Source organism: Canis lupus, chromosome 11 (genome assembly GCF_011100685.1).
Source record: "Canis lupus familiaris isolate Mischka breed German Shepherd chromosome 11, alternate assembly UU_Cfam_GSD_1.0, whole genome shotgun sequence".
Taxonomy (NCBI): Eukaryota; Metazoa; Chordata; class Mammalia; order Carnivora; family Canidae; genus Canis; species Canis lupus.
This window is the reverse complement of record NC_049232.1, coordinates 52,939,921-52,967,647: the sequence shown is the minus strand read 5'-3', so window position 1 is coordinate 52,967,647 and position 27,727 is coordinate 52,939,921. Positions and strand designations below refer to the sequence as shown.

The following is a 27,727-nucleotide window of genomic DNA, read 5'->3' as shown; positions in this document are numbered from 1 at the left end:
GGGATTGGCTGCTCTTGGCTCACATGTCCACTTTAGTCCAATTGGCCGTGCAAGGGTAGGTCACATGGATCAAAACACAGCTGCCAAAGGGACACAAAATATGGGGGAGAGGTTGGAAGTACTCAGAGGCTTGAGTTACCTAAGACAGGAACTGAGGGTTATGATTATCTTGGTCACCGATTAAAAACCGGGCATGAATGACATGGAAGATATTACACAAAAGAAAAAGATTTTATTGTTGTCTTAGTATCCCTGGGTGAGAAGAAGGGCACAGCACGAGGCTGTGTTCACAGTGCAGCACAGAAGCACGTCTCCCGAGGTGGCAGCCTCCTAACTCCCCCCCTTGCTGTCTTAACACTTGGAGGGGCCGGGCTTTCAGGACACCCAGCTTGGCACTGGGGTTCCTCCCACATGGACCCTGTGCAATCGTTATTCAGGGGGAACTTTGTATAGTTGGAGGCCAAACATAGAACCAAATTGGCGACGCTAAGCCCCCACCCACATGGGATATCTCCCTGGAACATTTGGGCCTGTCCCACATTCCTGGAGGGAGCAACAGCACAGCTGCAAGCACAGCTGCCGGCAACAGGCCTGGGCTCCCGCCCTGGTGCGAGGGGAGGGAAGAGGCCCGAGGGCTTCCTCTGGGGGCCCTGGTGAGCTCACACTCACCCCCACACTCACTGACTTCATCTGTTTGGCCGCTTGGCCAAGAGCCCAGGCAGTGTGAGGGGCTTTCTCCCAGAACAGGCCCTGGGCCACTAGTGGAGGTGGGGGGAGGGGTGACGTCCAGGCCTGACCGGTGGCCCCAGAGACCAGGAGGCACACGCTGCGCTCTGACATGCCAGAGGATTTTAAGAAGGTGGGAGGGAAGCGAGGATGGTGGTAGTAGTGGTACATTGCTATTTAAAGGTAGAAAATGCAAGGAAGTGAGACTTTTCTCTCCATTTGTTCTTTGGCATTTCCATTAGAGAATTCCAGGAGGCATGCAGATGACATCATGTCTTACTACTGAGAAATCTCAATAATTCTGTGCAATGGAGTTCCTGCCTGTCCCCTGTTTCCAATGGAAGCTGCTTTATATTTACGTGTTTAAAGCTGTTTTACGTTACATTTAGATGAGAGTTTAATATTCTTAAATATCTACCAAAAGTAGATTACAGTCCATGAAGATCACATAAAATGAACTTCACCTCTAAGCATCACAAACATTTGGAATAGAAAAAGACCACGGATGAATATTATAAGAAATGTACAAAAGAAGTTTGCTTTAAAAAAAAAAAAAGTTTTAAAACTGATTCTTTCCCCCCTAAGTCCAAATAATTATGGTTTAGGTAACCAACAGGGTAAAGGCTTCATATGCTAATTCCTTTGAGAGGCGTAAGTTCATACAGAGTTGTATATCCAAGTGTGTGTGCATCAAGAGACACTCACATGCATCACACACACAAACACATACACCCACAGGGACAGACACACAGCTGAGTTTTTGTTGTTCTAGGCACTTCGTATCCATGTCAAGTCACCACTTTCCCATTACATTTAATGAATTACTTCTTTGGAGGCAGGACATTTTCTTCAAAGAAGCCCTGGTTGACGACATTCCCGGCTGGGAAGTATCGGGCCACCACGAAGGAAGACCCGTCGCTGGCAGATGCCTTCCCCACTCCCATCTTCTTCGTGTTTTTCCACACCATGGCTGTGAAGTGTCCTGGAGGAGCACAGGCAGGGGGGGAGGGAAATGGGATAGTTAGCAGGATCTGGAGAAGGATGGTTCAAAGGATTCCCGAACTCCTGCACCGTCTTGTCAGGCTTCGGAAGTTTGATCTTCACACACACTGGTCAGAGGAAGGAGACCGAGAACGCTCTGCCTGCCTGACTTGCAGAGGCATCAGGTCCTCTCAGTCAGCCACACAGATGCTCCTCACCTCACCATTTGCTAGTGCCCAAAGGTTTCATGGTCTCCTGGAGATCACAGCCAAGCCGAGTGACCCCAAGAGTTAGGATGCCACCCTCCCCGCACCTGTCTCCCTCCCTCCCCTGACTGTATTCTTCAAGGGTCACCGATGATCTCCATGTGATCCAAAGATCACTTTTTGTCTCTCTCTTACTTGACATCTCAGGAACATTTAATAGAGCCAATTCCTCCCCTTTGTGAGGTACTCCCTCCCCTTTTGGTTTCCATGATGCTGCCCTCCTTTTGGCCTCTTCCTCCTCTTCCATTTTGCTGGTAAATGTTGGAGGGCCCTTGCACTATCCAAGGCTCAGTCCTGGGCTTGCTTTTCTTTACTTGCTGCATTCTTTAGGCAATTTCATTTATCCCTGGCTCCCAAATTTATTTCCCTGGTCCAGATGTCTCCTCTGTGTTCCAGATACAACTACGTAACTTGACATTTCCACTTGGATGGCTCAAAGGCATCTCAAATGTTAACCTATCCAAACCTCACTCTTGATTTTGGTTCCCCTAGACTTATTCCTCTTCCTAGCTTCCACTTCCTTTAATGGCCTCTCTGCACACAACCCTAGGGTTGGTCTGTATTCCTCATTTCTTCCTCATTTCCCCCTGGACAACCCATCATTCAATTCTGAAGACTCTAACTCTAAAATATGTCTTAAGTCCATCCACTCCCCAAACTTGGGTCCCAACCATAAAGTTTCTCACGTGGGCCACTGGAATAGCCCTTCACTGGTTTTCCAGTGTCCACCTTTGCCTCCCCCAATTCACTTCCTCTAAAGGAGCCAGAGTAATCATTTTTAGACATAAGTCATAGCTGTTTACTAGCCCACTTACAAATCCTTTAATTGCTTCCAATTGCATCTAGAATGAAAGTGAACGCTTTGTCCCAATGGCCTCTTTTCCATCCTTGAATACGTCAGGTTATTTCCCACCATGGAACACTTGTACACATTGGCCAGTGTGTGGAACGCTCTCCCAATGACTAACATCTTCTGATCCCTTAGGCTTCAGACTGAATGTCACTTGTGCAAAGAAGCTTTTCATAATCACTTATTTCCTGAACACCTCCCTCCCAAGATCATCTTATCTCACCCTGTTTTTCCCCACAGGCATTCTTACCATTTGCAATGTTATGTGTGTTTGGTTTCTTGCTCATTTGCTTGGTTCCTTCATTCACTAGGCTATGAGACTCACAGGGGCAGGAATCAAACTGTTTTATTCACCAAAGTGTATGTACTCAGTACCCTGGCAAAGCCTGGCCGACTCCACATGAAAAGTGTAAAATAAACCTTTGTTGAATGAATGTGTGAATGAATGAAAAGGCACATGGAGGCACCATCTTGGACTTGGGTTCTCCCCTTACTGAAGCACAGGCCTTCTACATTTTGTGCTCTTTGAACCTTGACAAGTTCGAGCCCTCTCCAATTCCCTCTGCTCTGAGCCAAACAGCTCTTCTCAAGCTACTGCCTGACCCTCCGGACGCTTCTGTGGTTCACTAAGGTTCTCAGCATCAGTGTCCCACTGCTCAGGCTGCCTGACCCTCACTCACTGCTTCCTTCAAGATTTAATATAGCTTGGTTTCCAACTCCCCTTCTACTTTGGGGTCAAGAGTTGCCGTAATGTTTGCTCAATGACAGAATGACTCCTTCTGTCTCCAAGGAGTAGAGGTTGGGAGCTTATCCTTCCCACCTTTACTGGTTAGGACTTACAGAGATCTTTTGACAGGTCAATATTGACTTCCATAGCAGAATGGCATTCATTTGCTAAAGCAACACCGGAGAGATTACATTTCCTCCTTGAGGGTAGGCACCACACCCGTCTTATTTTATTTTATAATTTTTTTTTTACAGATTTTATTTATTTACTTGAGAGAAAGAGAGAGTGAGAGAGAGAGAGAGAGCACAGAGAGAGAGAGAGGGAGAAGCAGACTCCTCACTGAGCAGAGAGGCTAACAGGGCTCAATCTCAGGACTCTGAGATCAGGACTGGAGCTCAAGGCAGCCTCTTAACTGACTGAGCCCCCCAGGTGCCCCCTCACCTGTCTTTATTGACCACAATATCCCCAGTGTTTAACACTGAGCTTGGCAGATAGTAGATACTCAATAAATATCTGATGAAGAATGGAAGAGACAGAGGAAAGGAGGATAATTGTGATCAGAGTGGCTAAGTTTCCCATAGGGTAAGAAAGAAAGAGGGTAACCATTTTACACCCATTTGGGTGGATTTTTTTTTTTTTTTTTAAAGAAGAAAATAAGTATTGGTGAGGATGTGCATTTCTGGGGGAGAATGTGAAATGGCACAACTACTGTGAAAGACAGTATGGTGGTTCCTTAAAAAATAAAATAGAGAATTACCATCTCATCCAGTAATTCCACATCCAGGTATAAACTCAAAAGAACTGAAAGCAGGGACTCAGATATTTGTACACCAATGTTTACAGCAGCGTTATTTACAATAGCCAAAAGGTGAAAAAAAAACCAAAATGTCCACCAATGGATGAATGGATAAACAAAATGTTATACATACACATATAGTAAAACATTATTCAGCCTTAAACAGGAATGAAATTCGATACATTCTACCTTGAGGATGAACCTTGAGGACATTATGCTAAGTGAAACAAGCTAGACAAAAGGACAAATATATGACTCCACTTACATTGGACACCTAGAATCACCCAACTCATAGACACAGAAAGTAGAATAGTGGTCACCAGAGCGTAGGGATGGGGAGGTGGGGAAGGAGGGACAGGAATGATTGTTTAATGGGTTCAATTTGAGATGACTGAAAAATTCTGGAAATGGACAGGGCCATGATTGTACAACATTGTGAATGTAATTAATCTCACTCAACTGTGTCCGTTTAAATGGTTAATTTTATGGTAAATATGCTTTACCATGAAATGAAAGAAAGAAAGAAGGAAAGAAAGGCTGGTATCCACACTCTCGCAACCCTTCAGGTGATATATCCTCCATTGCGTCTCACATATGGTAAGGACTGAATAAACATTCATTGATCAAGTTGTGTATTTTGCCCTACAGATGAACTCCATTTTCAGAAGTTTTAAATTTAGGCAATACTGTATTTATCTATAGCCATAGAAGATTTGAAGTTACCAAATCATTTACAATAATAACAAGACATAAACACTCATCAGTAGAGTTGCTGTGATAAAACCAAAGCAAGAACCAAAGGAAAACAAACCCCAGGTACAATTATGCTTCTTTTTTTTTTTTTAATTTTTTTTTTCAATTATGCTTCTTTATATCACTTATCCTGCAGCTTGTATTAACCACTGCCCATAAACTCTGCTGTTCACCTCAAAATAGAAGAGAAACACTTCTTGCCGATTCACCCTTGGTCCTCCTACCTTCGTGTCCCAGCTCCAGGCTTTCAGCTGCTTTGCCAGGTGTCACCACTTCCACAGCCTCTCTTTTCACTCAGGCTCAAGCCCTTTTTCACACAAGCCTTTTCTCTCAAGAGAACCCCATGCTTTGGCTATTGTCCGCCCACTCTCTCTGTTGCCCAGACAAGGAAGAACTGCCATTTATCCACTGGTTGCTAAGAAAACGATCACAAACACAACGTGAACATCGGCAGCATGCATGCCTGTGGAAGCCTTTTCCAAACAGATGAGACTAAGTGATTTTCCCTCTGGCCAGGGAGGTTTCCGTCCACAGAGATAATTAAGTATGGGTATTTAGAGATGAGCTAAAGGACACGACTTCCTTAGCAACCATCAGCTACGCAGTGGTTTCTAACTAAATCACTAACCGATTCTTCTTCCTTTTTTTTGCCCTAAGGGATCACATCTTCTTTACTGTGATGGACCCAAACTTCTAGAATGTACAGTTGAAAAACACATTAAATAAGTTACAAAAAACAAAAATAAGTTACAGTGTATTCTTGCAAGAGGATGATAATGTGCAACAGTAAGAATGACAAAGCTCTTTTTGTATTAATATGGAACAATCTCTAACAATCTGCTGTGTGAAGAAAGCAAGTGCAAAATAGATCATACACCAGGGTATAAAGAAGGGGAAAAGAGAACATAATGCTGGTATAAGATTAGGACAACTCTAGAATGGTACATAAGAATGGGTATCAGTGGTCGGAAGAGAAAGTGCTAAAGACCAGGAATGGAAGGAAGACTTTTTACCTTATACAATTTGCAGATTTCATGTCATGTAAAAGTGTTATTTACTCAGAATAAGTAAACAAACCAACCTACTCATTAAAAAAAGAGTATATCAAAGGAATTGCAAGAAACTGCTTCTCTCCGCTCAGCACATAGCACAGAACTGGGCCCTTCATCACAAGATGCTGACCCAGTGTGGGTGGGGAGAGATTACAGGATATTTCAAAGGCTCTTTCCCTACAACATGGACTCAGGTCAAGGAATCTCCACACAACGGTGCAGCGAGAAGCAGCTCTGGGGGAGGTTGAGGCATGGGGAATGGGTCTGAGGATCTTTAAGTGTCTTACAATCTCTGAGAATAGCACCACTCAAAGCTGTGCTCTTATTTTAGGATCAGGCTCTGTCTGCCCCAGGCACTGCCTCCTGACACTTGGGACAGCCTAGGGGCTAGTTGCTCTGAGGGGGTTTTCCTCTTTAGGGGTGAGAGATCTGGAGCAACGGGTTGGTGGTCAGTGATCATGGAAAGCCCATTCCCAGCTCGGACACTTGTGAGATTCCCACCTTGGGGCAGGAGCCATGGAAAAAGTATTCGATTGAGAATAGGAGATCTAAAAGAAGTCTCTTCTCTCTGGACCTCAGTTTCCTCCTCTGCAAAATGGGTAGAGCAAAGCCCCACCTACAAATGGTGTTGTGAGGCTTACGTGGCCGTGAACGCGGAGGCACTTTGTAATTGTCGAGTGGCACGCACACATGAGCAACGCTAATAACTTGCTCTGACACATGTCCAATTGCTCGTGAGTCTTGCTCATGGGAAAAGCAAATCCAGATGCTATGAAATAAAATGTCTTCTGGGCACTGAACTTTATGAAAAAGAAGACAGGTTCTGTGTACACATCCTTAATCACCACGAGGAGGTTGTTACTGTTCCCTCCCTCAGTCCTCGAATTTAATTGCCACAGAACCATCAATTCCCACTTAGGGCCCTGAGAGCAGCTTCCTTAAGCCCGGCCCTGGTTGCTCAGAGGAGAAATGGCCCCAGCAGCTGCTGCACCTCTGCCCTACCGTCCTGCCCACACTGATGCAAGAACCCCTGCCCCAAAGGGGTGAGCAGTAAACCACAGGAAACGGTGACTGGCACCGAGAAGAGAACAGAACGTGTCATTTCCTGCTTTGGAAGAAGACTCCAGAGGGTGAGAGGCCACAGTGGCTCCACCCACGGGTGGGAGGGGTAGGGTCGAGGGCTGGGCGCCGGCAGAGAGAATCCCCTTTTCGGTTTTCCCTCAGAGGAACTCCCAGGCCTTGTAACCCATCCCGGGCGGCCACGCTCTGAGTCGGCGGTGAGGAAGCCGCTGAGGGCCCGGAGGGAGCGCAGCCCTCGGTTACCCCTCACCCTGGAAGCCTCACAGAAAAGCTGGGTGGGCGCACACTAGCTCTCAGACGGTCCCCTACCGCGCTGTCCCTCTCCCTCTGGGACAGCGAGTCAACCCAAGTTCACGCAACTAATAGGGCTGGAGCTGAGAGCAGATCCAGGGGGTCTGCATTCCAAGCTGGAGAGAAAAGGTGAAGGGGGGGATGCCTGGGAGGCTGCCGAGTGGGGAGCACTTTGGAAGGAGGCAGGGGTAGGAGTGAGGAGGGAGTTAGGACCAGGAGGAGAGAGTGAGCAGTGTGGCCCTTTTCCTGAAGAGAGGCCTTAGAACCTTCTGGCTGCTGGAGCAGGCTGGACTGGAGGGGAACAAGACGGGCAGTAGGATGACCGGTTATAGCACTGCTTCTGGGAGGAGGCATTCCGGAACTTTTAAAGTCTACAGCCTCCTTGCGACACGCACCAGTCACCTGGAGAACTTGGAGCTGGTGGGGAAGGAATCCATGGCTCAGGGGTTTCTCAGATGGAGAAGCGTGTGTGCACGCATGCGTGCTTGCGTGTGTGTATGTGTGTGTGAAGTGATGGGGAAAGAGAGCATTGCCCTTTGGGCAAAATCGAAACCACAGAAATACAGAAGAGGCAAAACAGGAGGGAATTTTCAGAGGGTTAGTTCCTTTCCAAAGTCAGACACCCAAACTGCAGCCGTGGCCAGGCCCAGGCCACTTGGGTGACCCCATCACTCACCAGTCCCAGAGGTGAAGCCAGGCTGCTGGAAGTTGTAGTTCTTGATTTCACTGTACCATCTATCAGCCACCTCCTTTCCTGTATGGAAAAGACAGTGTTTCAATCTCAGCAGCAAAATCAGCAACCCACTCACTACTCCTTCCGCCTTCTCCCATTAACCCTAAACCACCCACCCTACAGTTAGATGGCTGGTAAAGCACCAGCGAGCTGAAACAGGATCTCCTGCCCAGGAGCGTATCCAGGCTGAAGAGAGAGTCTTGTTGGGGATCAGGAAGGGACCCGGGCTGGGGTTGGGGCACCTGCCCTGCCACTAACTTGCTCTGTAATCCTGGGCAAGGCCTTCCCTTCTTGGGCCTCTGTACACGGGTTGAATGCAATGTTCTCCAAGAGCTTCTAATGATGCTCTGGGTATTCCAGAGACTCCGCCCTCATCCCACCCCGAGTCTATCTCCTGAAACATCCACAGGAGGAAAGGCAATCGGGCTGGTGGGCCAGGGTCTCCACGGCAGGCAGAGGGGTCCCCACTGGGAACATCCGCAGGCCCAGCTAGTGCTGCTAGGAGAAAACCCACAGCACTTCCCTGGGAGCTGTGGACCTTAAGGCCACAGCAGGAAGTCTTGCTCTTAACTTTGATATGTACATAAATCACCTGGGGTGCAGGTTAAAATTCAGATTCTGACTTCCCAGGTCCAAGTCTGCATTTCTAACAAATTCCTGCAAGCTGTTGCTTCCAGCTGTGGGCCTCACCTGGGGAGCACTGAAACGTGGCTGAGGCCTGGGGCCTGCCACAGACCTATCAGTGTTCTGGAGGAGGGTCCCAGGCCTTGGTCTTTTGTAAAAGCGCTGCAAAAGATCCCAATGTGCAGCCCGGGGGATAAGAGCCTGCGGGGACAGAGGTGGGGGAAACCAGGGCCACAGAGGATGGCGACTGGCCCAGGGCTCCACGGAGGGAGCCAATGCGAGGCTGAGGCCCATCACTGCCACCGCCTGCCTGTTCCCACCCCTGCAGGGAGCCTGCTCCCCCCAGGCCCAAGCGTGGCAGGGAAAGGAGGCCGCAGGCGGGGGTGGGGGTTCCCCCCCTTCCTCAGGAGCATGCGCACGCCGGCACACCCCTCCTGCAGGCCTGCAGGCACTCCCCAGGGAACCCCCAGGAATGTCAGGCCCAGCAGGGAGGGAATAGTCATCCTCCCGCTGGGGTCTGGAGAAGACTTCAGAGGGCAAAGTAGCTCTCTCCAGCTTTTTTCCTAAAAAGCCACGACAGCACGGCCAGAGCCAGGAAGCTCAAGAATGTTTGGTCAGTGTGGCGGGATCACCACTCTAGGCTGCGACCTTGGATGGAGGGATTGATGGTCTCTCACTTTCTTTTTTTCTAACACGGAAAAAACTCAATTGCATTTTTCTGATGATAAGTTAATACACCCACACTTTTAAAAAAGAAAGCAAAATGTGAAGAAAGGAAAACCGTAGCTGGCCATACTCCAGAGGCCCCAGGATCAGACTGAAACTGCACAGAAAGGGAACCAGAAATGATGTGTCTCCCCCGCCCCCACTCCTCAGCTGGGAGCTCTTCGAAAGGGGAGGGCCGGGCAATCTGACTCATCTCTGTGTCCCTGGCACCCAGCGCAGGCCTGGCCCTGAGCCAGCCATCGGGGACACTGTGGCGAACTGCCGCCAGCCCCGGGGAGCACACACAGAGAGCTCCGGGGTTCTTTCCCTTCCTGGGCCTACGCACTAAAGCTGCACTGAGGAGGGTGCTGGGGCCAGCGGGGCCAGAATGGAAGATGCCCCGGGCCTGGCTCGGCCGAGGGGAGGGGGCTGAGAAAGCGACCTACCTGTCTGATCGTAGGAGGCCCATGCCAGGTTCTCTCCGCATTGGCCACGACTGGACTCCGGGCTGTGCTTGAGGATCCTCGTGCTGGCCAGGGCCTCTGAATACCTGCCGGAGTCCATGCGCTGCCTCAGCGAGGGCCGGCCCGGGGAGCCCCAGAGTACGAGCCCTCAACTGCCGGCCTGAGCTCCTTCCCTGCCCCGGGCTGGTGTGGGAACCACGAGCGTCACGCCAGATCTCTTCTGAGCCCCCACAACAGCCCCCTTTTACAGAGGAGCAAACCGAGGCTCAGGGTGGGAAGTGGCACAAGGGTTATTCAAGCCCGGCTGTCTCTGCGCCCCCAAACCCACACCCTTCTAGCTACCCCAGTGCCCCTCCAGGACTGCAGCAACAGCCCCACGAAGGGCCAGAGTCACCCCGGGGCTCTGGGGGACTCACTGCTGAGCCTCCCGGTTGAGCTTCTTGCAGAGCTTCAGTGGGGGGACGCCATGCTTCTGCCGGTACTCGTTGTGGGCCTTCAGGACCTCGTTATTAAACTGCTTGGAAGCTGTAATCATTTCAAAATGGAGAAAGTCTCAGTGCAGAGAAAAGACCCACCAAAAAAAGGGATGATGGCAGGCTTCAGAGTGACGCCCAGCTCAACCCTCAGAATATGGCAGTGGAGGGGAGCAGGGTAGGGGGTCAGCTGGGCCCAGGGATGAGGTGAGGAGGAGGGAGAGGCTGTGCCCAACTGGGCCGTGCTCTCAGAAAGGACACAGTAAAGAGGCTAGAGCAGGGAGAGAGTAAGAGGGCAGTGGCAAGGTCAACAGCGGACAGAAGTCACCCCAGTTTGGAACTGAAATGGAACCCCCTCCGTCCCACACTCTCCCTCCGTCTCCCCACCCCTTCCTCATCTGTCCATCTCTTCATTCATCATCTGTTCAGCAGCAGCCAGCCGCCCATCACCCACCCATCTGTTCCACTGCTCTCTGAGCGCCTCCTCCACGCGGGGTCCTGTGTTGGGTGAGAGGTCCAGAGATAAAGCCACCTTGTCCTGCCCTCAGAGGGCTCACAAACAGAAGCAAGACAGCCTAGTAAACAGATACTGGCAAACAGGGAGCGCCAGGGCCAAGGTACACGTGAGCACAGGTCAAGAGAAACTTGGAGAAAAGTAACCTACCATGGGCTGGGGGATCGGGAAGGTGGCCCCTGATTTGAGGCCCCAAAGTCACCCATGCAGGAGCCAGTCAGGCTGACTGCAAGGGCACTGAGCACCAACCTTAGGAATCTAGGGGGTGCTGCTCTGTGAAATGGAGGGGAGTTGGTGGGTCATGATTGAGAGCCATGGGGGCCCTCACACTGAGCCAGTCTCATCTGGCAGGGGCCTCTCCCTGAGGCTTGGCCATGGGCAGTGAGGGTGCAAAGTGTAGGGTGAACCAAGTGCCACCCCCTCCCCTACCACAGGTCATTCACCAGTGACCTTTCCTATCCTCTGCTCTTTGCATCCCAGAGGCTGAGGCTAAGATGAACCAGAGACTGACAGGGAGGGAATCAGTCTTCTTCCCTTCCCTGGGCCAGCTTCCCCATATCTCCTGGGGTTTCCAATCAAATCCCACTGGGTCTGTGAGGAGATGCAGGAGAAGGAAGTCCCAGGGCACCCCTTCAGGGAGCTCTGGGCTAAATGTGGCCCATGAGAGGTGAGGTGACTGCAGGCCATGCCCATGGTAGGTGGCAGTTGAGATGCCCAACAGGGCTCCAATCACCTGAAGAGTTAGGACTCTGGGGCCCAGCAGGGCACTTAGTGAGGTCCAGTCATAGCAATGTGGTGGGGGGCAGTGAACCCCTGGATTTGGGAGGTTGTGGCTAACATGCAGAAACAGGGGTGGGGTGGTGGAAACACTGTGAACGTAGGGGTGATGGGAGTGTGTGCGAGACAGAGGCAGAGCTGCCACCCAAACCCTTCAGGTCTTTGCGGCCAAGAGAGGAGCCAAACCCTTGTTGGCCTGAAAGATAAAGATTTCAGGCTTATGGGAGGGAGGAGGAAAAGGGAAGGTACTGTTTAATGGGCAGGGTTTCAGAGTTTCAACATGGGAAGTTCTGGAGATCTGCTGGACGACAAGGTGAATATACATAACACTACTGAACTGTATGCTCTAAGATGGTAAATTTTAGCTCCTGTGGTTTTTATCACAATAATAAAAAGGATTTGGGGTTTAGTATGTTAATGTGGTATTTGGGGAACGGAGTCACAGAGGTTCTTAGAGACTGTCTCAGGTGGGGATCCCTGGGTGGCTCAGTGGTTTAGCACCTGCATTCAGCCCAGGGCGTGATCCTGGAGTCCTTGGATGGAGTCCCACGTCAGGCTCCCTGCATGGAGCCTGCTTCTCCCTCTGCCTGTGTCTCTGCCTCTCTCTCTCTGTGTGTCTCTCATGAATAAATAAATAAAATCTTAAAAAAAAAAAAAAAAAGACTGTCTCAGGTATAAGCCATAGCCACTGGTGGGAACCTGAGGGGTTCTTGGTGATGATATGCAAAAGAGTCAGCAGGTAGAGTGGCAGCCAGAAACCCACCAGCTGGCGGGCAATGCACTGCTTGTCCTGCGTGAGCCAGTATCCAGGGGCAGAGTTTCCTGGGGCCTGGCCCCCGCCTTGTCTGGGAGGTGGCGACCATCTGAAGTGTGTCCAGAAGTAGTGACTAGGTGGGGAAGGGGCTAGAAATGGGGGTTTTATAAGGAAAGTTTGCAAGTACTAGGTCTTTTCGTCCTAGAGATAGGACTTTGGAAGACACAGAGGCCTCTGATGAACTCTGGGTCTCCATAGGGCAAAGTTGGTGGCAATGGGTGGGAAGGGCAGGATGATAGATTTTGGCTTAGTCTAAGAAAGATCTTTCAATCAAAGTTTTCCAAAAATTGGGGGACCCCCAGGTGGCTCAGCGGTTTAGCACCTGCCTTCGGCCCAGGGCATGATCCTGGAGACCCGGGATCGAGTCCCACGTCGGGCTTCCTGCATGGAGCCTGCTTCTTCCTCTGCCTGTGTCTCTGCCCCTCTCTCTGTGTGTCTCTCATGAATAAATAAATAAAATCTTTAAAAAAAAAAAAAAAAAGCTTTCCAAAAATTGAAAGAGTGACTTCACAAGGTAATGAGCTCTCCAGACTGGGTGAATACAAGCAAGTGACTCTTCTCTAAAGGATTCAGGCACTGAAGGCCAGTCAGATGACCTTAAAGTCCCTTCATTTCTGAGATCCCATAAAGTCCTATCAGGGTGGGGTGAGAGGAGACAAGGGAATGGATGACCTCGGACTTCCAAGGAGTTCATAGCTTCTTTAAGGAGATGGAGGGATCACAACAGGTGTATGTGTCTGTGCAGGGGCAGGTGTGAGTGCACACAGTCAAGGTGGCAGAGGGTCCCCATCTGAGGGACAGGCTTGGCTAGGCCCACGCTAATGTCCCTTCCAGTTCCCATGTCCCCAGCAGGCCGTAGTGGGCCACCACAGGAAGTCATGGGACTGAGCAGCGTGGGAAGTCGTGGGCAGTGACCACCAATGTACTGGGGAAGGCTCCTTGGAGGAGGCAAGAAGGAGGCAAAGGGGGCACAGAAAAAGCCAGGGTGGACCTGGGAGCTGGTGGATCCAGGGCTATGGGGAGGAGGGGGACATCAGGCAAGCGGGTAGGTAGCTGAGGTGAAGCCAGTTTAAAGGCAGCCCTGCGTGCCGGGCTCAGGTTGCACTGGATCCAGCAGTGCTGTAGGTCCCGCGATCCTTCTGGCAGAGAGGGACATATAAGGCTGCTAAAAAAAACTAGGTCACTGCACTCCCAGGATGTGGGAAGTGACAAGAAACAAAAGTGAAAGTTCCTGTGCCCAATCTAAGCTTGGTGCCCAAAAGCCAAAGCTGGTCACTGTTGCCAGCAGGGCCAGTTTCCTGAAAGGGGTTGGGAGGACTTTCTGGTAGGAGAGCCTACCAGAAAAGGAGAGCCACACCTCTGCTGGCCCCAGGAGTCCCTGCCAACTCAGGCCAGTCCCCGCCCAGGCGGCTCCTCAGGGGTGGGCCTCGGCCTCAGGGAGGCAAGATATCACCTGTGAACACACCAGCAAGAGGCACACCTCGCTTCTGTAGGAAAAACCCAAGAACACAGATAAACATATAGATTAAAAGTCAAAGAAAAGCCACCCATCCTCCACAATGGGGAGGGGAGGGACAATGTCCTTATTTTGTAGGAGGGTACACTGAGGCTCAGAGAACTCCTACAGGCCCAGGGTGGCTGCCCAGAGCGAAGGAGGTCCTTTCTTCACTTGGTCCTTTCTTCGGGTGACCAACCGGGCCTGGGCATGATCTTACTTGCTTAATGCTGCCTGTTGTGGGGCCCCCATTACTATACCTTCTTTTTTTTTTTTTTTTTTCCGATAAAGAAATGGAGGCTCAAGAAGAGAAGTAACCTGTCTGAGTTCCCACAAGTGGGCCAGGCGTAGTAGACCCACGAAGAGGGAAACCCTGTCTTTAGGCCCATACCACCCCTCCTGAAGCCCGGGCGACAGAGGAAAGCACATAGAAGACACAGAGGTGTCACCAAATCGAGGAGGGGGAGGAAGCGCGGTGAGGTTGGGCCTGCCAATCTCTGAGAGGGAGGAAGGAAGAGGAGAAAAGAACTTTCTTAAAAGCCTCCTGAATGCCAAGCCCTTTATGACAGACCTGCGGGGGAGGGGGTGTGGGGGGGGGTGTGGGGGGGGGGACGGGGGGGGGGGGACCCAGATGCAAATCCGGGGCTTGGGAGTAGCAGCTCCAGGGGACAGCTGTGGGGCTTCAGGTCAAAGCTGCCGGGAGGTGGAAGGAGCTGCCTGGGCCTGGCTCCCTGCGGCTGAGGGACGGAGTCCTGGGCTGTCTCCACCAGGGGAGGGGGTGCTGGACTGGGATGGATGGGGGCTCCTGAAGCTCCTTTGGGGCCCAGGCTTCTAACTGCCAGATAAAAACCCAGGTCGTGCCCTTCCTCCCTCTGGGCTGTCGGCTGGGACAGACTCCGCCCTCAGCATTGATCCTCTTCTGAGAGGCCTCCCTGGGCCAGTGTGACTCATTCCTCTGTCTCCTCCAGAATCCTCACCAAAGAGGCCCATCAGGGGTCAGAGTAGAAATCATGAACAGGCCCATGCTGTCCCCGTGGCAAGAGGCTGGAAAGCAACCTGGTCCCATCTTTGGGGCAAGATTGGTCTTGCTAGTTTATTAGGAGGAAAAAGTGTAAGTTGATTTAAAAAACAAAGCATGAGTTCCAAATGGGTAGCCTGGGTAGCTTCTGCTGTTTCCGCCTGGGTTCCAGGAAATTCGAGAGGTAAACCCCAGCTCTGCCTTTTACTAGCTGCATGATCTTGGACGAGTTGCTTAATCACTCTGTGCCTCATTTCTGCCACATAGAAAATGGGGAAGAACAGTTTTTACCTGACAGGGTTGTTGTGAGAATTAAATGAATTGATCTATGTAAGTGCTTTAGAACAGTTCTGGAATACAGTGAACAGTTCCTAAATGTCAACTATAATTAATATCATCACTATTGGGCAGAGACCCTTTGGCCTCTGGCCTTGGGAGAAAGTGCCCTGTCAAAGCCTAGATTATAGGGGGCACCTGGGTGGCTCAGTTGGTTAAGCATCTGCCTTTGGCTCAGGTCATGATCTCAGGGTCTTGGGATCAAGCCCTAAGTTGGGCTCCCCACTCAGCGGGGAGTCCGCTTCTCCCTCTCCCTCTGCCCCACCTCTCTCAAATAAATAAATAAAAACAAAAAGCCTAGATTTTAAAGAGAGCAGGGATGATAGTATTTAAATCAGTTTGTTTGTTTGTTTGTTTATCTATTTATTTTTTAAATCAGTTCTTTGATGACTTTTTTCTGTACCCCTGGGCTGGGTGGGCCATTTTCAGAGTGAGTGAGAACATGGACAAATGATTGGAGGCCCCCCATACGAGTACCACGGGCGAGCACTAGGATGGGAGCCTTCTCATTACAGATGAGGAAACTGTGGTTTTGAGTTGGACAAGTGAATTGCCCAAGGCCACACAATGAGTACACATGAAAGTCAGATCCAAGAATGTCCCTCCCCTCGCCATCACCCTTCCCTCAAATCTTGCACACTTTCTACCTCACATCCTCCTCTTCCTGATGGCAAAAATGATGATCAGTGAAGAGCTGCCCCGTATCTGGCTGGGAACAAGGATGCGGGGGAGTGCTGGCCCCAGGCTGCCCCTCTGCGGGCAGACAAGAGGCCTTAAAGGACTGAAGGAGCCTGGGTAGGGAGAGGACTGGCTCAGGCCTGAGGAGTGGCTGCCCATGCTGCGACCCCTCAGGCCTGCCACAGGCCTGCGCAAGTCCCTGGCTCTCTGGGTCCTGGTTCCCCAACTGTGTGAAGGAAGGATGACATCTGTGATTTTCAAAATGTCTTTAAAGCAGGAAATCCTTCTTTGAACCACTCCCCACTGCCTTTTTCTTTCTTTTTTTTTTTTCAATAAAATTAACAGATGAAAATGGAGCTGTGGGGATGATCTGGCCTCTCCCCAGCAGAGGTGTGAGAGGCCTGCTTCCTGGGAAATTGCTGGCCTAGTTGGTCCCTAAAGGCCTTCTGCCCTGCTCTCCTCTGGTGCTAGGGGATGTGGGTGCAGAGACACTAAGATTCTTAGAGATAAATGCAGGGTGTGGAGAGGTCCCTCCAGGGGTGAGGAGCAGGTGGGGAGCAGGTGGCAAGTGATCCACGTGGTAGAGGGGAAAGCATACAGCTGGGAAGTCAGAAACCTGGGTTCAAATCCCAGTTTGTCCACTTACTGGTCAATGTGTGAATTTGGGCAACATACTCAACCTCTATAAACTTATAAAATTCATAATCCCTGCCCTGTAGTGCTAGTGCTATTACCAATGTTGGTAAAAAACGTTTAAAATACCTAGCTTCAAGTCAGGCACACACTAGGAGCTTAATAATTGCTAATCACTATTATTAGGGACTAGAGACTTCTACAGGAGTCCGAGGCCACTGCCTTTCTTCTCTGCCTCCATCACACCTGCTGCAGACTGAAGCCCAGCAGGGAGACGGGGGCTAGGAGCAGGTCCTGGGAATCTCTAAGCACTGGGCTGTCTTCGGGAATTTAAGCAGTGTCAGTTGTGTAGTATTTTTTCAGCAATGCCCCCAACCCCTGGCAGCTCTGACATATATCTGAAGTTAAAAATTAAAAAGAGATTGGCTCCTATGCTGTGATGAGGAAACTGAGGCCCTGCAGAGGCAGGGGTTGGCTTCCTACCTGGTCTTTCTGGAACCACATAAAGCCCCTGTGTGGATAAGTATCTGTAAGTGCCATAGGCACTGCAGGTACAGCTAACCCCAGGGTGGTGGCCTGGAACTTCAAGGCTGGGGCTGTGCTGAAGGTCCATGGTGCCTGGGTCACCCCGAAAGACCACTTTCTCTTGGGGACTCTAAGGGGAGCCCGACACTGTCCTGGGGTTCATAGTCTTTGGAGAGCCAAATAAAGTGCATGAGGCTGTGAGGGAGATAGGCCTGGATCACTGTTCTGGAAGGTCCCTGGGTATGTGTGGTGGGGGTGGGGATGGGAGTGATGCCTGCCTGAATCAGTCCTTACTCACCTCTGCCACTGCCCTCCTCCTCTGAAACCAGCCCGACTGGGCATCTCTGGTCCTACAAAGTGTCACCACCAACCTGTACCAGCCTCACACTGCTGGCCCTTCCCTCATGTTCACCAGAAGTCAGTCACCAAGTCCTCTTCTGGCTACCATCTCCAAAAGCCATCTGTTCGTCCTTTGCAGTCCTTAGATATACCTCTGTCATCTCCCTCCCAAGTAACTGCAGTCATCTCCCCTGACCCTCACCTCCACTCTCCCCATCTGATCCACCCTCTACCCTGGCACGACTTGGGCTTTCAGATCAATGTGTTTCAATGGCACCCAAAGTCCCAAGGTAAAATCCAAATCCCCAAGACCTTCCAGGAGGTTCAATGGTCACTCTGCAGAGGACAGAGATTTCTCTGTCCTCTGATCTCCTACCGCTCTCCACCTGCACCCACCTGGTGGCTTGAATCACTTCCCACCTCTCACCCTCTCACTGGAGCCTATCCACCCCCACCTCAATCAGCTCCATGATTCATTTCACCATCCAAATGAATACTGCTGAGGACAGAGGCCATGGCCTCCACAGCAGTGGGTCTGCAGCCGGCACACAGCTAACAGATGGGATGGAGGGCAGCGAGGGAAAGAGGAAAGGGAGGAAGAAAAGAGGGAAGAAGGGAGGGAGGGATAGATGGATGAACCGATTGAAGAATGGGCATTCAGCAGAGTATCAGAAGTTCTGGAAAACTGTTTCTTAGGGAAGAAGCCAGACACCACTGATACAAATGTAGCTTTAGAGAATTTGTGGATTTTCTCCTAAGGTACAGAGAAAGGAGCTGACTTGTCAAAATGCTTTTTCACGTCTGCCATGCTCTTGCTCCATCCCTGCCTATCATCCTGTTCTTGAACTACCGACTACTCCTTCCATCACCTTTCCATACTGGCGAGTATATGGCCCACCCTTTGTACAGATGGGGAAACTGAGACACTGAGAAGTAAAGAGCTTTGTTCAAGATCACATAGCCAGTGATTAGCAGAGCCAGGGCTGAGAAAGGCAGACCTGTCACGGCAGGTCAGGATGAAGGCCAGGGAAAGCCGCTTACTCCCAACACCAGTACTGCATGAGTCTGGATCCGGAGAAGAGATTCAAGGAGGGGCCCAGCCTCGCCCTCCTGAGAATGACAACCCCAACCTCCCCATGAAGCAGGGCTCCTGAACTCTGTTGAAGCCTCCTGTGAGGCAGGAACTGTGGGGGGATAGACACGCCCCCGCCACCAGCAGTGAGGAGTCTGGGAAAGGGTGGAAGTCTGGGTCAGTGTCCCAAGCCAGCTGTTGGGGCGGGGAGGCGGGGGTGGGGGTGGGGGGGGCTGCAGCAAACAAGACACTGGGTGGGGCGTCCCTCCTGGGGGGAAAGGGAAATCAGGAACTGGCTCTCAGGCTCCAGTTGAGCCTAGAAGGTTGGGGAGGATTTGCAACTTCAGGGAAGTGGGAGAGGCAGAGTGGGGGTGGTGAGCACTGGGAGAGGGGACCCAGGGGGAGGGAGCAGGGTGCCGGCCTCCTAACAGCCGCAAGCGGAGGGAGGTCGGGGCTGAGGACCGACTCCCAGAGGGCCCGAGCCCCGCGGGGCGCTACTCTTTCACCTGCAGACAACGCGATGAAAGGTGTCAGGGAGTGACAGGCCAGGTCCGCATTGTCGAAAGGTCGCCGGGAAGGCCACGGTGGTGAGGGTGGGCAGCGACCGCTCAGACGTACAGGGGGAGCGCCGGCATGTACCCGGGGGAGCCAGACTGAGCCTGGCACTTAGCCTGGCACAGAGGGCGCGCTCCGGCGAGGAGGGACAACGACGGAAGGCAAGGATGCCCAGAGCCGTCCTGAGGCGGGTTGGCCGGGCGCTGGTTTGCAGCAAGAGATGCTGGCACAGTTTGGAGGCTTTTGCCATTTCTAACTCTGCTCCGGAGACAAAGCGAAGCCACGCCTGGGCCGGACGCGGAGCGCTAATCCCATCAGCGCCTGGAAACCCTCGGGGACGCGACCTCCGGCTCCCCGGCAGGGGCACCCTCCCCGGGTCGCGCCTCCCCTGCCTCGCTCCGGGGCCCGACGGCCGCCTCGGCTTCCCGGCTGCTCGGGGAACTGCCGGCGCGGAGCCTCCCGGCGCTTGGCCCCGCCGCGCAGCCGGCGCCCCGACCCCCGAGCCGCCCCCCGCCCCCGGCCCCGGCCCGGCCCGGCCCGGCCCCCGCGGGCTCACCTGACTTGCCCATGGCCCGCTCGGCGCGCTCCGCCGCTGCCGCCGCCGCCGCGCTCGCTGAGCTCTCCGCGCTCTCCCGCCCGCCCCGCGCCGCTGGACCGCGAGCAGGAGGCCGGGCGGCCGCTGCCCCTCCCCCCCCGCCCCCGGCGCGGCCCGGCCCCCGCCTTATAAGGCAGCGGCAGCCGCAGGCGGCGGCGCCCGGGGCCACCCCGCCGACTGCCCGGAGGAGGCGCCGCGCGCCCCACGCCCCACGCCCCGCGCCCCGCGCGCCTCCTCGCCCGGCTCGGGAGAACTCGCGTGGCGCTGGGCCCCCTCGACAGTCCAGCCCTCCAGCTGTGGATGGGGGCCCGGGCTGCCCTCTCGGGGTGCGGAGTGGGGGCGCGAGTGGGGGTGCGGAGGACCTGGGGCTTACTGTCGCGGCGCGAGAGACGAGAGACAGTTCCAGCCCGCATCTCCAGGGGCCGGGGCTCTCCCCACGGGGGCCTGACCCCCACAAACATCTCGGGCTCCGAGTGCACCCCCCACCCCCCACCCCCGTGACCCTGGGCTCCAAGGGCTTCTCGCTCTTTTCAGCTGGACACGCCCACCCTCTGGTGCGAGTCGGTGAGAGTCCAGCGCTCAGCCCTGACCCTGCTCTGACCTGTGGGTCTGTCCCTCGTGGCCTGGCAAACCAAGCCATGTCCCCACCCCTGAAGTTGGGCTCCAGACCTGTCTCTTCAACTCCCTGACTTCGTCCCACACTGCGGTCAAGCTAGACTTCTTGATGTTCCCCAAACACGCTCGGAGATTTCTCTTCTTGCCTTTGCTGGGGCTGTTCCCTCAGCCTGGGTGCTGGCTCGTCCCTGCCCATTCGAGTCCTATCCATCCCTCAAGGCCTTTGGGTCCCTTTGTTTCTAGACATTGCGGGCAGTGGTCAGTACACACCTGGCTCTGGGGCGACTTGGTCTCAGCCATGTCCCCACCCATGTGTGAGAAGTGCACTTGCATGAAGAGGGGACCTGGGTCACCTGGGTCACTCCCTAGAGTAACTCCTGATTACAGGAAGCTAAATTTAGACAGGACCTTTCAATAAAGGAGCTTTGAAGTGAACCGACCTGCTGATCATAAGAATGTGCAACATCACAGGCTTCAAATGTCCAGTAGGGCAAGGGTGCCCTCTACTTCCTCCCCCCACATCAGACTTTCAAACTGTGGTAGAGTGTTAGAAACAGGGGCCCAACCCGAATCGAAGGGGCTTTGGTGCTAGGTGGAGATCCAAACCCTTGTGTTCAATGCCCTCTCCCATTTTGCCAACAAATCCCCATTGAAATGACCAAATACACCCTGTAGGAAGAATTCCATCTCACTTCTAGAATCTCTAGAAGGCTGTGTCCATTGTTTAAAAACTTCAAGGCCATGAGTGGAGACAGATGAGCACAGCGGAGCCATTTACTGCCTGCCGAGAGGGACCACTGAGTTTCACTCCCAGTACCTTGTACAGCAATGAGGGGGGGTTTGGAGGGGGCAGGGAGGACAAAATCCAAACTTAGTGGCATCTTTGGAGTCTGTGTGGGATGGGATGCTTGGGCTGTGGAGCTGGCCTTAGCAGTAGGCATGTGGAAGGGACAGTGTGCTGAGTGAGGTTAGGGCAGTGACAAAGTTGCCCCCTTCCGAGGGCCGTGGGCTGGTTAGACAGGGAGCTGCTACCTAGCTGGTCCCAGCCCGGGACACAAGTAGTATTTGACTCAAGTGATGACTTCTTTTTTGTTTTATGTCCCATTTAAGAACTCCTTACCTACGCCAAGATAACAAAATATTTGTTTTCTTCTAGAAGTTTTATTTTTTAAAACAGATGTTATTTATTTAGAGAGCAATGGGTGGGGGGTGCTGTTCAGAGGGAGAGGGATAGAGTGTATCTCAAGCTGACTCTGCAATGAGCTGGAGCCCGAAATGGGGCTCCATCGTGTTTGCTCTGCATTTAGTTTTTTCTTCTTGTAATGTCTTTTTTTTTTTTTTTTCTTCTTGTAATGTGTTTTTCAGATTTGGGGATCTACACTGACCTTACAAAAGAAGTTGGAAAGGATTCTCTGTACTATTTTCTGGAAGAGAATTTGTGTAGAATTAGTATTATTTCTTTCTTAAATATTTGCTACAAATCATTGGTGAAGCCATCTAGGCATGGAGGTGTTCTTATTTTTCTTTTTTGGGAGAAGGAAGGTTTTCTTTTTTTTTCTTTTTTCTTTTTCTTTTCTTTTCTTTTTTTTTTTGAGGGAAAGTTTTCAATTACAAATTCAGCTTTTTTGATGGATAGGGAACTGTTCAGATTGTCCTTTTCTTCTTGGGTGAGCTTTGGGAACTTCTATCTTTTTAGAAATTTGTGTATTTCATTCACCTAAGGGGTGGAACTTGTATGCACAAGGTTGCTAATATTGTTGTCCTTTAATTGAATAAAGTCTAACAGTGACTCTATTATTTCTGATATTGTGCCTTTTAAAGGTTTAGCAGCACAGTTGATCCTCATTTATGGATTCTGTATTTATGAATTCACCTACTTGCTAAGATTTACTTGTAACCCTCAAATCAATACTTGGCAATGCTGTCAGTCATTGGAAAATACGTGCAAATATCGAAAAATTTGCGTTGCCCAACACACAAGTTCCCATCTGAGGTTGAATGATGAGAAGCTATGAGTCAGCTCTCATACTGTAAACAAATGTCCTTTCTGCTGCCTATGTGGTGCCAGGTTGCCAGGTTTGGGCCATTTTTGTGTTTTCTTTTGGTGATTTTGCTGTTTAAAATGGTCCCCAAGTCAAGTGCTAAAGAGTTGTTTAGTGCTCCTGAATGCAAGAGGGCTGTGGTTGTGCCTTACGGAGAAAATTTATGTGTCAGATAAACTTTGTTCAGGCATGAGTGAGAGTGCTGTTGGCCGTGACTCCCATGTTCATGCATCAATAATATAAATTAAATAAGGTGTCTTTACACAAAAACATATAAAGCAAATCTATTACTGATCCGTTAACAAAAATGTTGTGGCCAGAAGCTTGTAGGAACCTAACCCAGTATTTTCCCTAGCAGCAATGGTCAGGATTCTCTAATGTCCCCCATAATTTTATAGAACATAACTGCTGCAAGTGAGAATCAGTTGTACTATCGATCTCAAAAAACCACCTTTTTGTTTTATTGATTTTCTCTATTGTTTTCTCACTTACTATTTCTTTGATTTTCCTATTTATTACTTATTTTTTCTGTTTACTTTGGGTTTAATTTGCTCTTATTTTTCTAGTTTCTAAAGGAGGAAGCTAAGGTCATTGACTATAAGACTTTCTTCCCTTCTAATATAAGCAGTAAGTGCTATAAATTTCCCTCTAAGTCTGTTTTTAGCTACATGTCTGTATTTATGCATACTGAATTTGGTTTGTTGTGCTTTCATTTTTTTAAAAAGATTTCATTTATTTATGAGAGAGAGAGAACCAGGCTCCATGCAGGGAGCCCAATGTGGGACTCGATCCCAGAACTCCAGGATCACTCCCTGAGCCAAAGACAGACGCTCAACCACTGAGCCACCCAGGCGTCCCCATATACTTCATTAAAAAAAAATGTTTATTTAAATTCAATTTAGTTAACATATACTGTATTATTAGTTTCATGGGTAGAATTTAGTGATTCATCAGTTGCATATAACACCTAGTGCTCATTACATCATGTGCCCTCCTTAATGCCCATCACCCAGTTACCCGATTCCCTCATCCCCATCCCTCCAGCAACCTTCAGTTTGTTTCCTATAGTTAAGAGTTTCTTAGTGTTTGCCTCCGTCTCTGTTTTCATCTTATTTTATTTTTCCCTCTCTTCCCGTATGTTCATCTATTTTGTTTCTTAAATTCCACAGACGAGTGATATCATATGGTATTTGTCTTTCTCTGACGTATTTTGCTCAGCATACTGTCTAGTTTCATCCACGTCCTTGCAAACGTCAAGAGTTCATTCTTTTTGATGGCTGAGTAATATTCCATTATATATATCTATATATCTATATATCTATATATCTATATATCTATATATCTATATCTATATCACATCTTCTTTATCCATTCATCTGTCAATGGACATCTGGTCTCTTTCCATAGTTTGGCCATTGTGAGCATTGCTGCTAAAAACATTGGGGTGCAGGTGCCCCTTCAAATCACTATGTTTATATCTTTTGGATAAATACCTAGTAGTGCTACTGCTGGGTGATAGGGTAGTTCTATTTTTAACTTTTTGAGGAAACTGCGTACTGTTTTCCAGAGTAGCTGTACAAGCTGGCCAGAAAGCAAACGGGTAAGAAGTTTCCCCTTTCTTTGCATTCTCGCCAACATCTGTTGTTTCCTGAGTTGTTCACTTTTTAGCCTTTCTGACCAGTGTGAGGTGGTATCTCATTGTGGTTTTGATTTGTATTTTCCTGATGCTGAGTGATGTTGAATATTTTCATGTGTGTTGGCTATTTGTATGTCTTCTTGGGAGAAATGGCTGTTCATGTTATCTGCCCATTTCTTGATTGGATTTTTTGGTTTTTGGGTGTTGAATTTGATAAGTTCCTTATAGGTTTTGGATACTAGCCCTTTATCTGGTAAGACATTTGTGAATATCTTCTCCTATTCCACAGGTTGCCTTTTAGTTTTGTCATCTGTTTGCTTTTGCTGTGCAAAAGCTTTTTATCTTGAAGTCCCAGTAGTTCCATTTTTTTTTTTGCTTTTGTTTCCTTTGCCTTTGGAGACATGTCTAGCAAGAAGTTGCTTCGGCTGAAGTTGGAGAGGTTGCTGCCAGTGTTCTCCTCTAGGATTTTGATGGATTCTTGTCTCACATTTAGGTCTTTCATCCATTTTGAGTTTATTTTTGTGTATGGTGTAAGAAAGTGGTCCAGTTTCATTCTTCTGCATGTGGCTGTCCAATTTTCCCAGCACCATTTCTTGAAGAAACTTTTTTCCACTGGATATTCTTTCTTGCGTTGTCAAAGATTAGTTGACCACAGAGTTGAGGGTCCGTTTCTGGGTTCTCTATTCTGTTCCATTGTTCTTCATGTCTGTTTCTGGGCCAGTACCGTACTGTCCTGATGATCACAGCTTTGTAATACAGCTTGAAGACCAGAATTGTGATGCCTCCAGCTTTGATTTTCTTTTCAACATTCCTTGGCTATTCAGAGTCTCTTGTGGTTCCATAGAAGTTTTAGGATTGTTTTTTTCATTTTTCATTTCATTTCATTTCATTTTTCAGCTCCGTGAAAAATGCTGATCGTATTTTGATACGGATTGCATTGAATGTGTTGATTGCTCTGGGTGCTTCACATTTTTGAAACATTTTATTTGGAGCATAAACTGAAAATTCTTATATATTTTGATAAATTACCTCATCATTATGAATCTACCTCTGGTAATATTCCTTCCTGTGAAATCTACTTTGTCTGATATTAATGTAGTCATTATAGCTTGCTTTCTTTTAATTTGTATTAATAGATTTATCTAATTTCCACACTTTAACTTTTTTTCCTTGTTTCAGCAACATAGGATGTTGCTATTTCCCATAGCAGAATGCCATTTGGCCTCTACGTTTCACAGAATTACAGCCTATTGGCATAAAACTTGATTTTGAGGGGTACCTGGGTGGCTCAAATGTCAGCCTTCAGCTCAGGTCATGATCCCAGGGTCCTGGGATTGAGCCTCACGTTGGGCTCCCCACTCAGCAGGGAGCCTGGTTCTCCCTCTCCCTCTGCCCCTCTCCTCTGCTTGTGCTCTCTCTCGCTCTCTCTCAAAGAAATAAATAAAATCTTAAAAAACTAATAAATTAAAAAACCCTTGATTTTGACGGTCATGTATATTGAGTAGTATAGAAATATATAAGACAAAATGTGTACCTTTTGCTTTATTGCAACATTGTTCACACTATTCCCCTTGTGACTGAATGCTCTGTTAAATATAAAAATACAAACTTCATGTGAACAACGTATGACCTTAGATAAGTTACTTGACTCCGTTTTCTCCTCTGTAAAATGGGAATAGTAATAGTATCTCCCTCATACAATGGTTGTGAAGATGAATGAACTAAAACATGTAAAGTGCTTAGAACAGTCCTTTTTTTTAAGATTAATTTATTTATTTTAGAGAGAGAGAGAGAGAGACAGCATGTGTAAGAGTCAGGGGTGAGGGGCAGAGGGAGACAGAAACTTAAGCAGACAGGGCTCGATCTGATGACCCTGAGTTCAAGGCCCTGAGATGATAATCTGAGCTGAAGCTGAGAGTCAGACGCTCAACCTACTGTGCCTCCCAGGAGCCCCAGAACCATTCTTTTTTTTTTTTCTTTCTTTCTTTCTTTCTTTTTTTTTTTTTTTTTAAGATTTTATTTGGGTGCATGGGTGGCTCAGCGGTTGAGCATCTGCCTTCGGCTCAGGGCGTGATCCCAGAGTACCAGGATTGAGTTCCACATTAGGTTCTCTGCATGGAGCCTGCTTCTCCCTCTGCCTGTGCCTCTGCCTCTCTCTGTGTCTTTTAAGATTTTATTTATTTATTCATGAGAGAGAGGGAGAGAGAGAGGCAGAGACACAGGCAGAGGGAGAAGCAGGCTCGCTGTGGGGAGCCCGATGTGGGACTTGATCCCAGGGCCCTGGGATCACGCCCTGAGTAGAAGGCAGATGCTCAACCACTAAGCGACCCAGGTGTCCCCCGCAGAATCATTCTTGACACAGAATAAGCACTATAGAAATGTTTACCACTACTTCATTCTGTAACTTCTAGTCAATCTGTTTCATCACATTAAAAATGGGCAGCTGTAGTTGACAAGATGTAGTTGGGTGTTTCTTTTTATCCAGGCTGACAGTATCTGCTTTTTAATTTGTGTTAAGACCACTTAAACGTGATAACTTTATTTTCCAATTTCTAGGTAACAAATACAAAAATTGATCCCAATAGTAGGCCTAAAGTAAACCATGATAAATTCCTGAAAGTAGAACCATTTAGTTAAATTTTCTGAGCATGATGTAATAAAACTAAAACTTAGTAACAAAAGGTTAACTGAAAAATTTTGAACCATTTATAAATTTTTTAAAGCCTCCTCCTAGAGCAGTGAAAGGCAAAATCAAAGCAGATGTTCAGAGATGAATGACAATAAGAATACTAACTATAGTGTTTAAGAATGTGGGGCATGGACATGAAGTCATGTGGCCCTCGTCCAAGTTCTGGCTTTGCTGCCCAGTGACTGTGATTCGGATCCAGGTGTTGATATAAAGATAATAATACTCAGAGGATTTTTTCCTGATTACATGAAATGACATTTAGCACTTTTTATTTTAATTTAATTTAATTTAATTTAATTTAATTTAATTTAATTTATGATAGACATAGAGAGAGAGAAAGAGAGGCAGAGATACAGGCAGAGGGAGAGGCAGCCTCCCTGCAAGGAGCCCGGCGTGGGACTAGATCCGGGTCTCCAGGATCACGCCCTGGGCGGAAGGTGGCGCTAAACCGCTGAGCCACCCAAGCTGCCCTATTTAGCACTTTTTAAACGTCACTGTTTATACCGTGTGTAACATTTCCCAATCACAATTTAGATATGTAAAAAGGGAACTCTGTTTCTCTGTGTAGATTAAGTCCAAATTCAAGTGATGGCAGAAAACTTAAGCTTGAACAGTGAAGGAAACTTAGTCACATCTACTGTAGTCCCTTGTGGATTAATACTCAACCAATCCAGAATCTTTCCTGGTTCTCTCCACATTTCTGGGTCAACTTCTCCAGACTCAGATTCTTGGCAGGAGCATCTGTTTGGTGGAGCCAGGGTCTCATACCTTCACACAAGTTTTCAGAAAGAAAATAGAGAAATGAATGTCTACCCCCTTGCAGCTTCTGTAGTTAGGTACAAGATCTTTCATGCTCAGATATAGACTTCTCCA

The 27,727-nt window shown here is 49.3% G+C and overlaps 1 protein-coding gene across 2 annotated transcripts; it reads right to left on the bottom strand.

Moving 5' to 3' along the window:
* Positions 1 to 212: 212 nt before the first annotated feature.
* Positions 213 to 19,934, bottom strand: GLIPR2 (GLI pathogenesis related 2). 2 transcript variants are annotated; one of them, XM_038552812.1, is made up of 5 exons: positions 19,834 to 19,934; positions 10,465 to 10,573; positions 10,031 to 10,134; positions 8,199 to 8,276; positions 213 to 1,708 (listed from the first exon to the last, which is right to left on the bottom strand). In XM_038552812.1, exons 1-5 carry the CDS (start codon positions 19,844 to 19,846, stop codon positions 1,548 to 1,550), a joined length of 465 nt encoding a protein of 154 aa, XP_038408740.1. In that variant the 5' UTR covers positions 19,847 to 19,934; the 3' UTR covers positions 213 to 1,547. The 2 variants fall into 2 exon arrangements, with proteins under 2 accessions (XP_038408740.1, XP_038408741.1); XM_038552813.1 differs by lacking the exons at positions 8,199 to 8,276; positions 10,031 to 10,134 and having other exon boundaries at positions 1,520 to 1,708.
* Between the last annotated feature and the right edge of the window lie 7,793 nt (positions 19,935 to 27,727).

Coding starts and splice junctions, on each gene's coding strand:
- GLIPR2 (XM_038552812.1), bottom strand. Junction 10,135..10,464: donor CTCAACCGGGAGGCTCAGCA/GTGAGTCCCCCA, acceptor GGACTCCGGCAG/GTATTCAGAGGCCCTGGCCA. Junction 1,709..8,198: donor TGGCTTCACCTCTGGGACTG/GTGAGTGATGGG, acceptor GTGCTCCTCCAG/GACACTTCACAGCCATGGTG.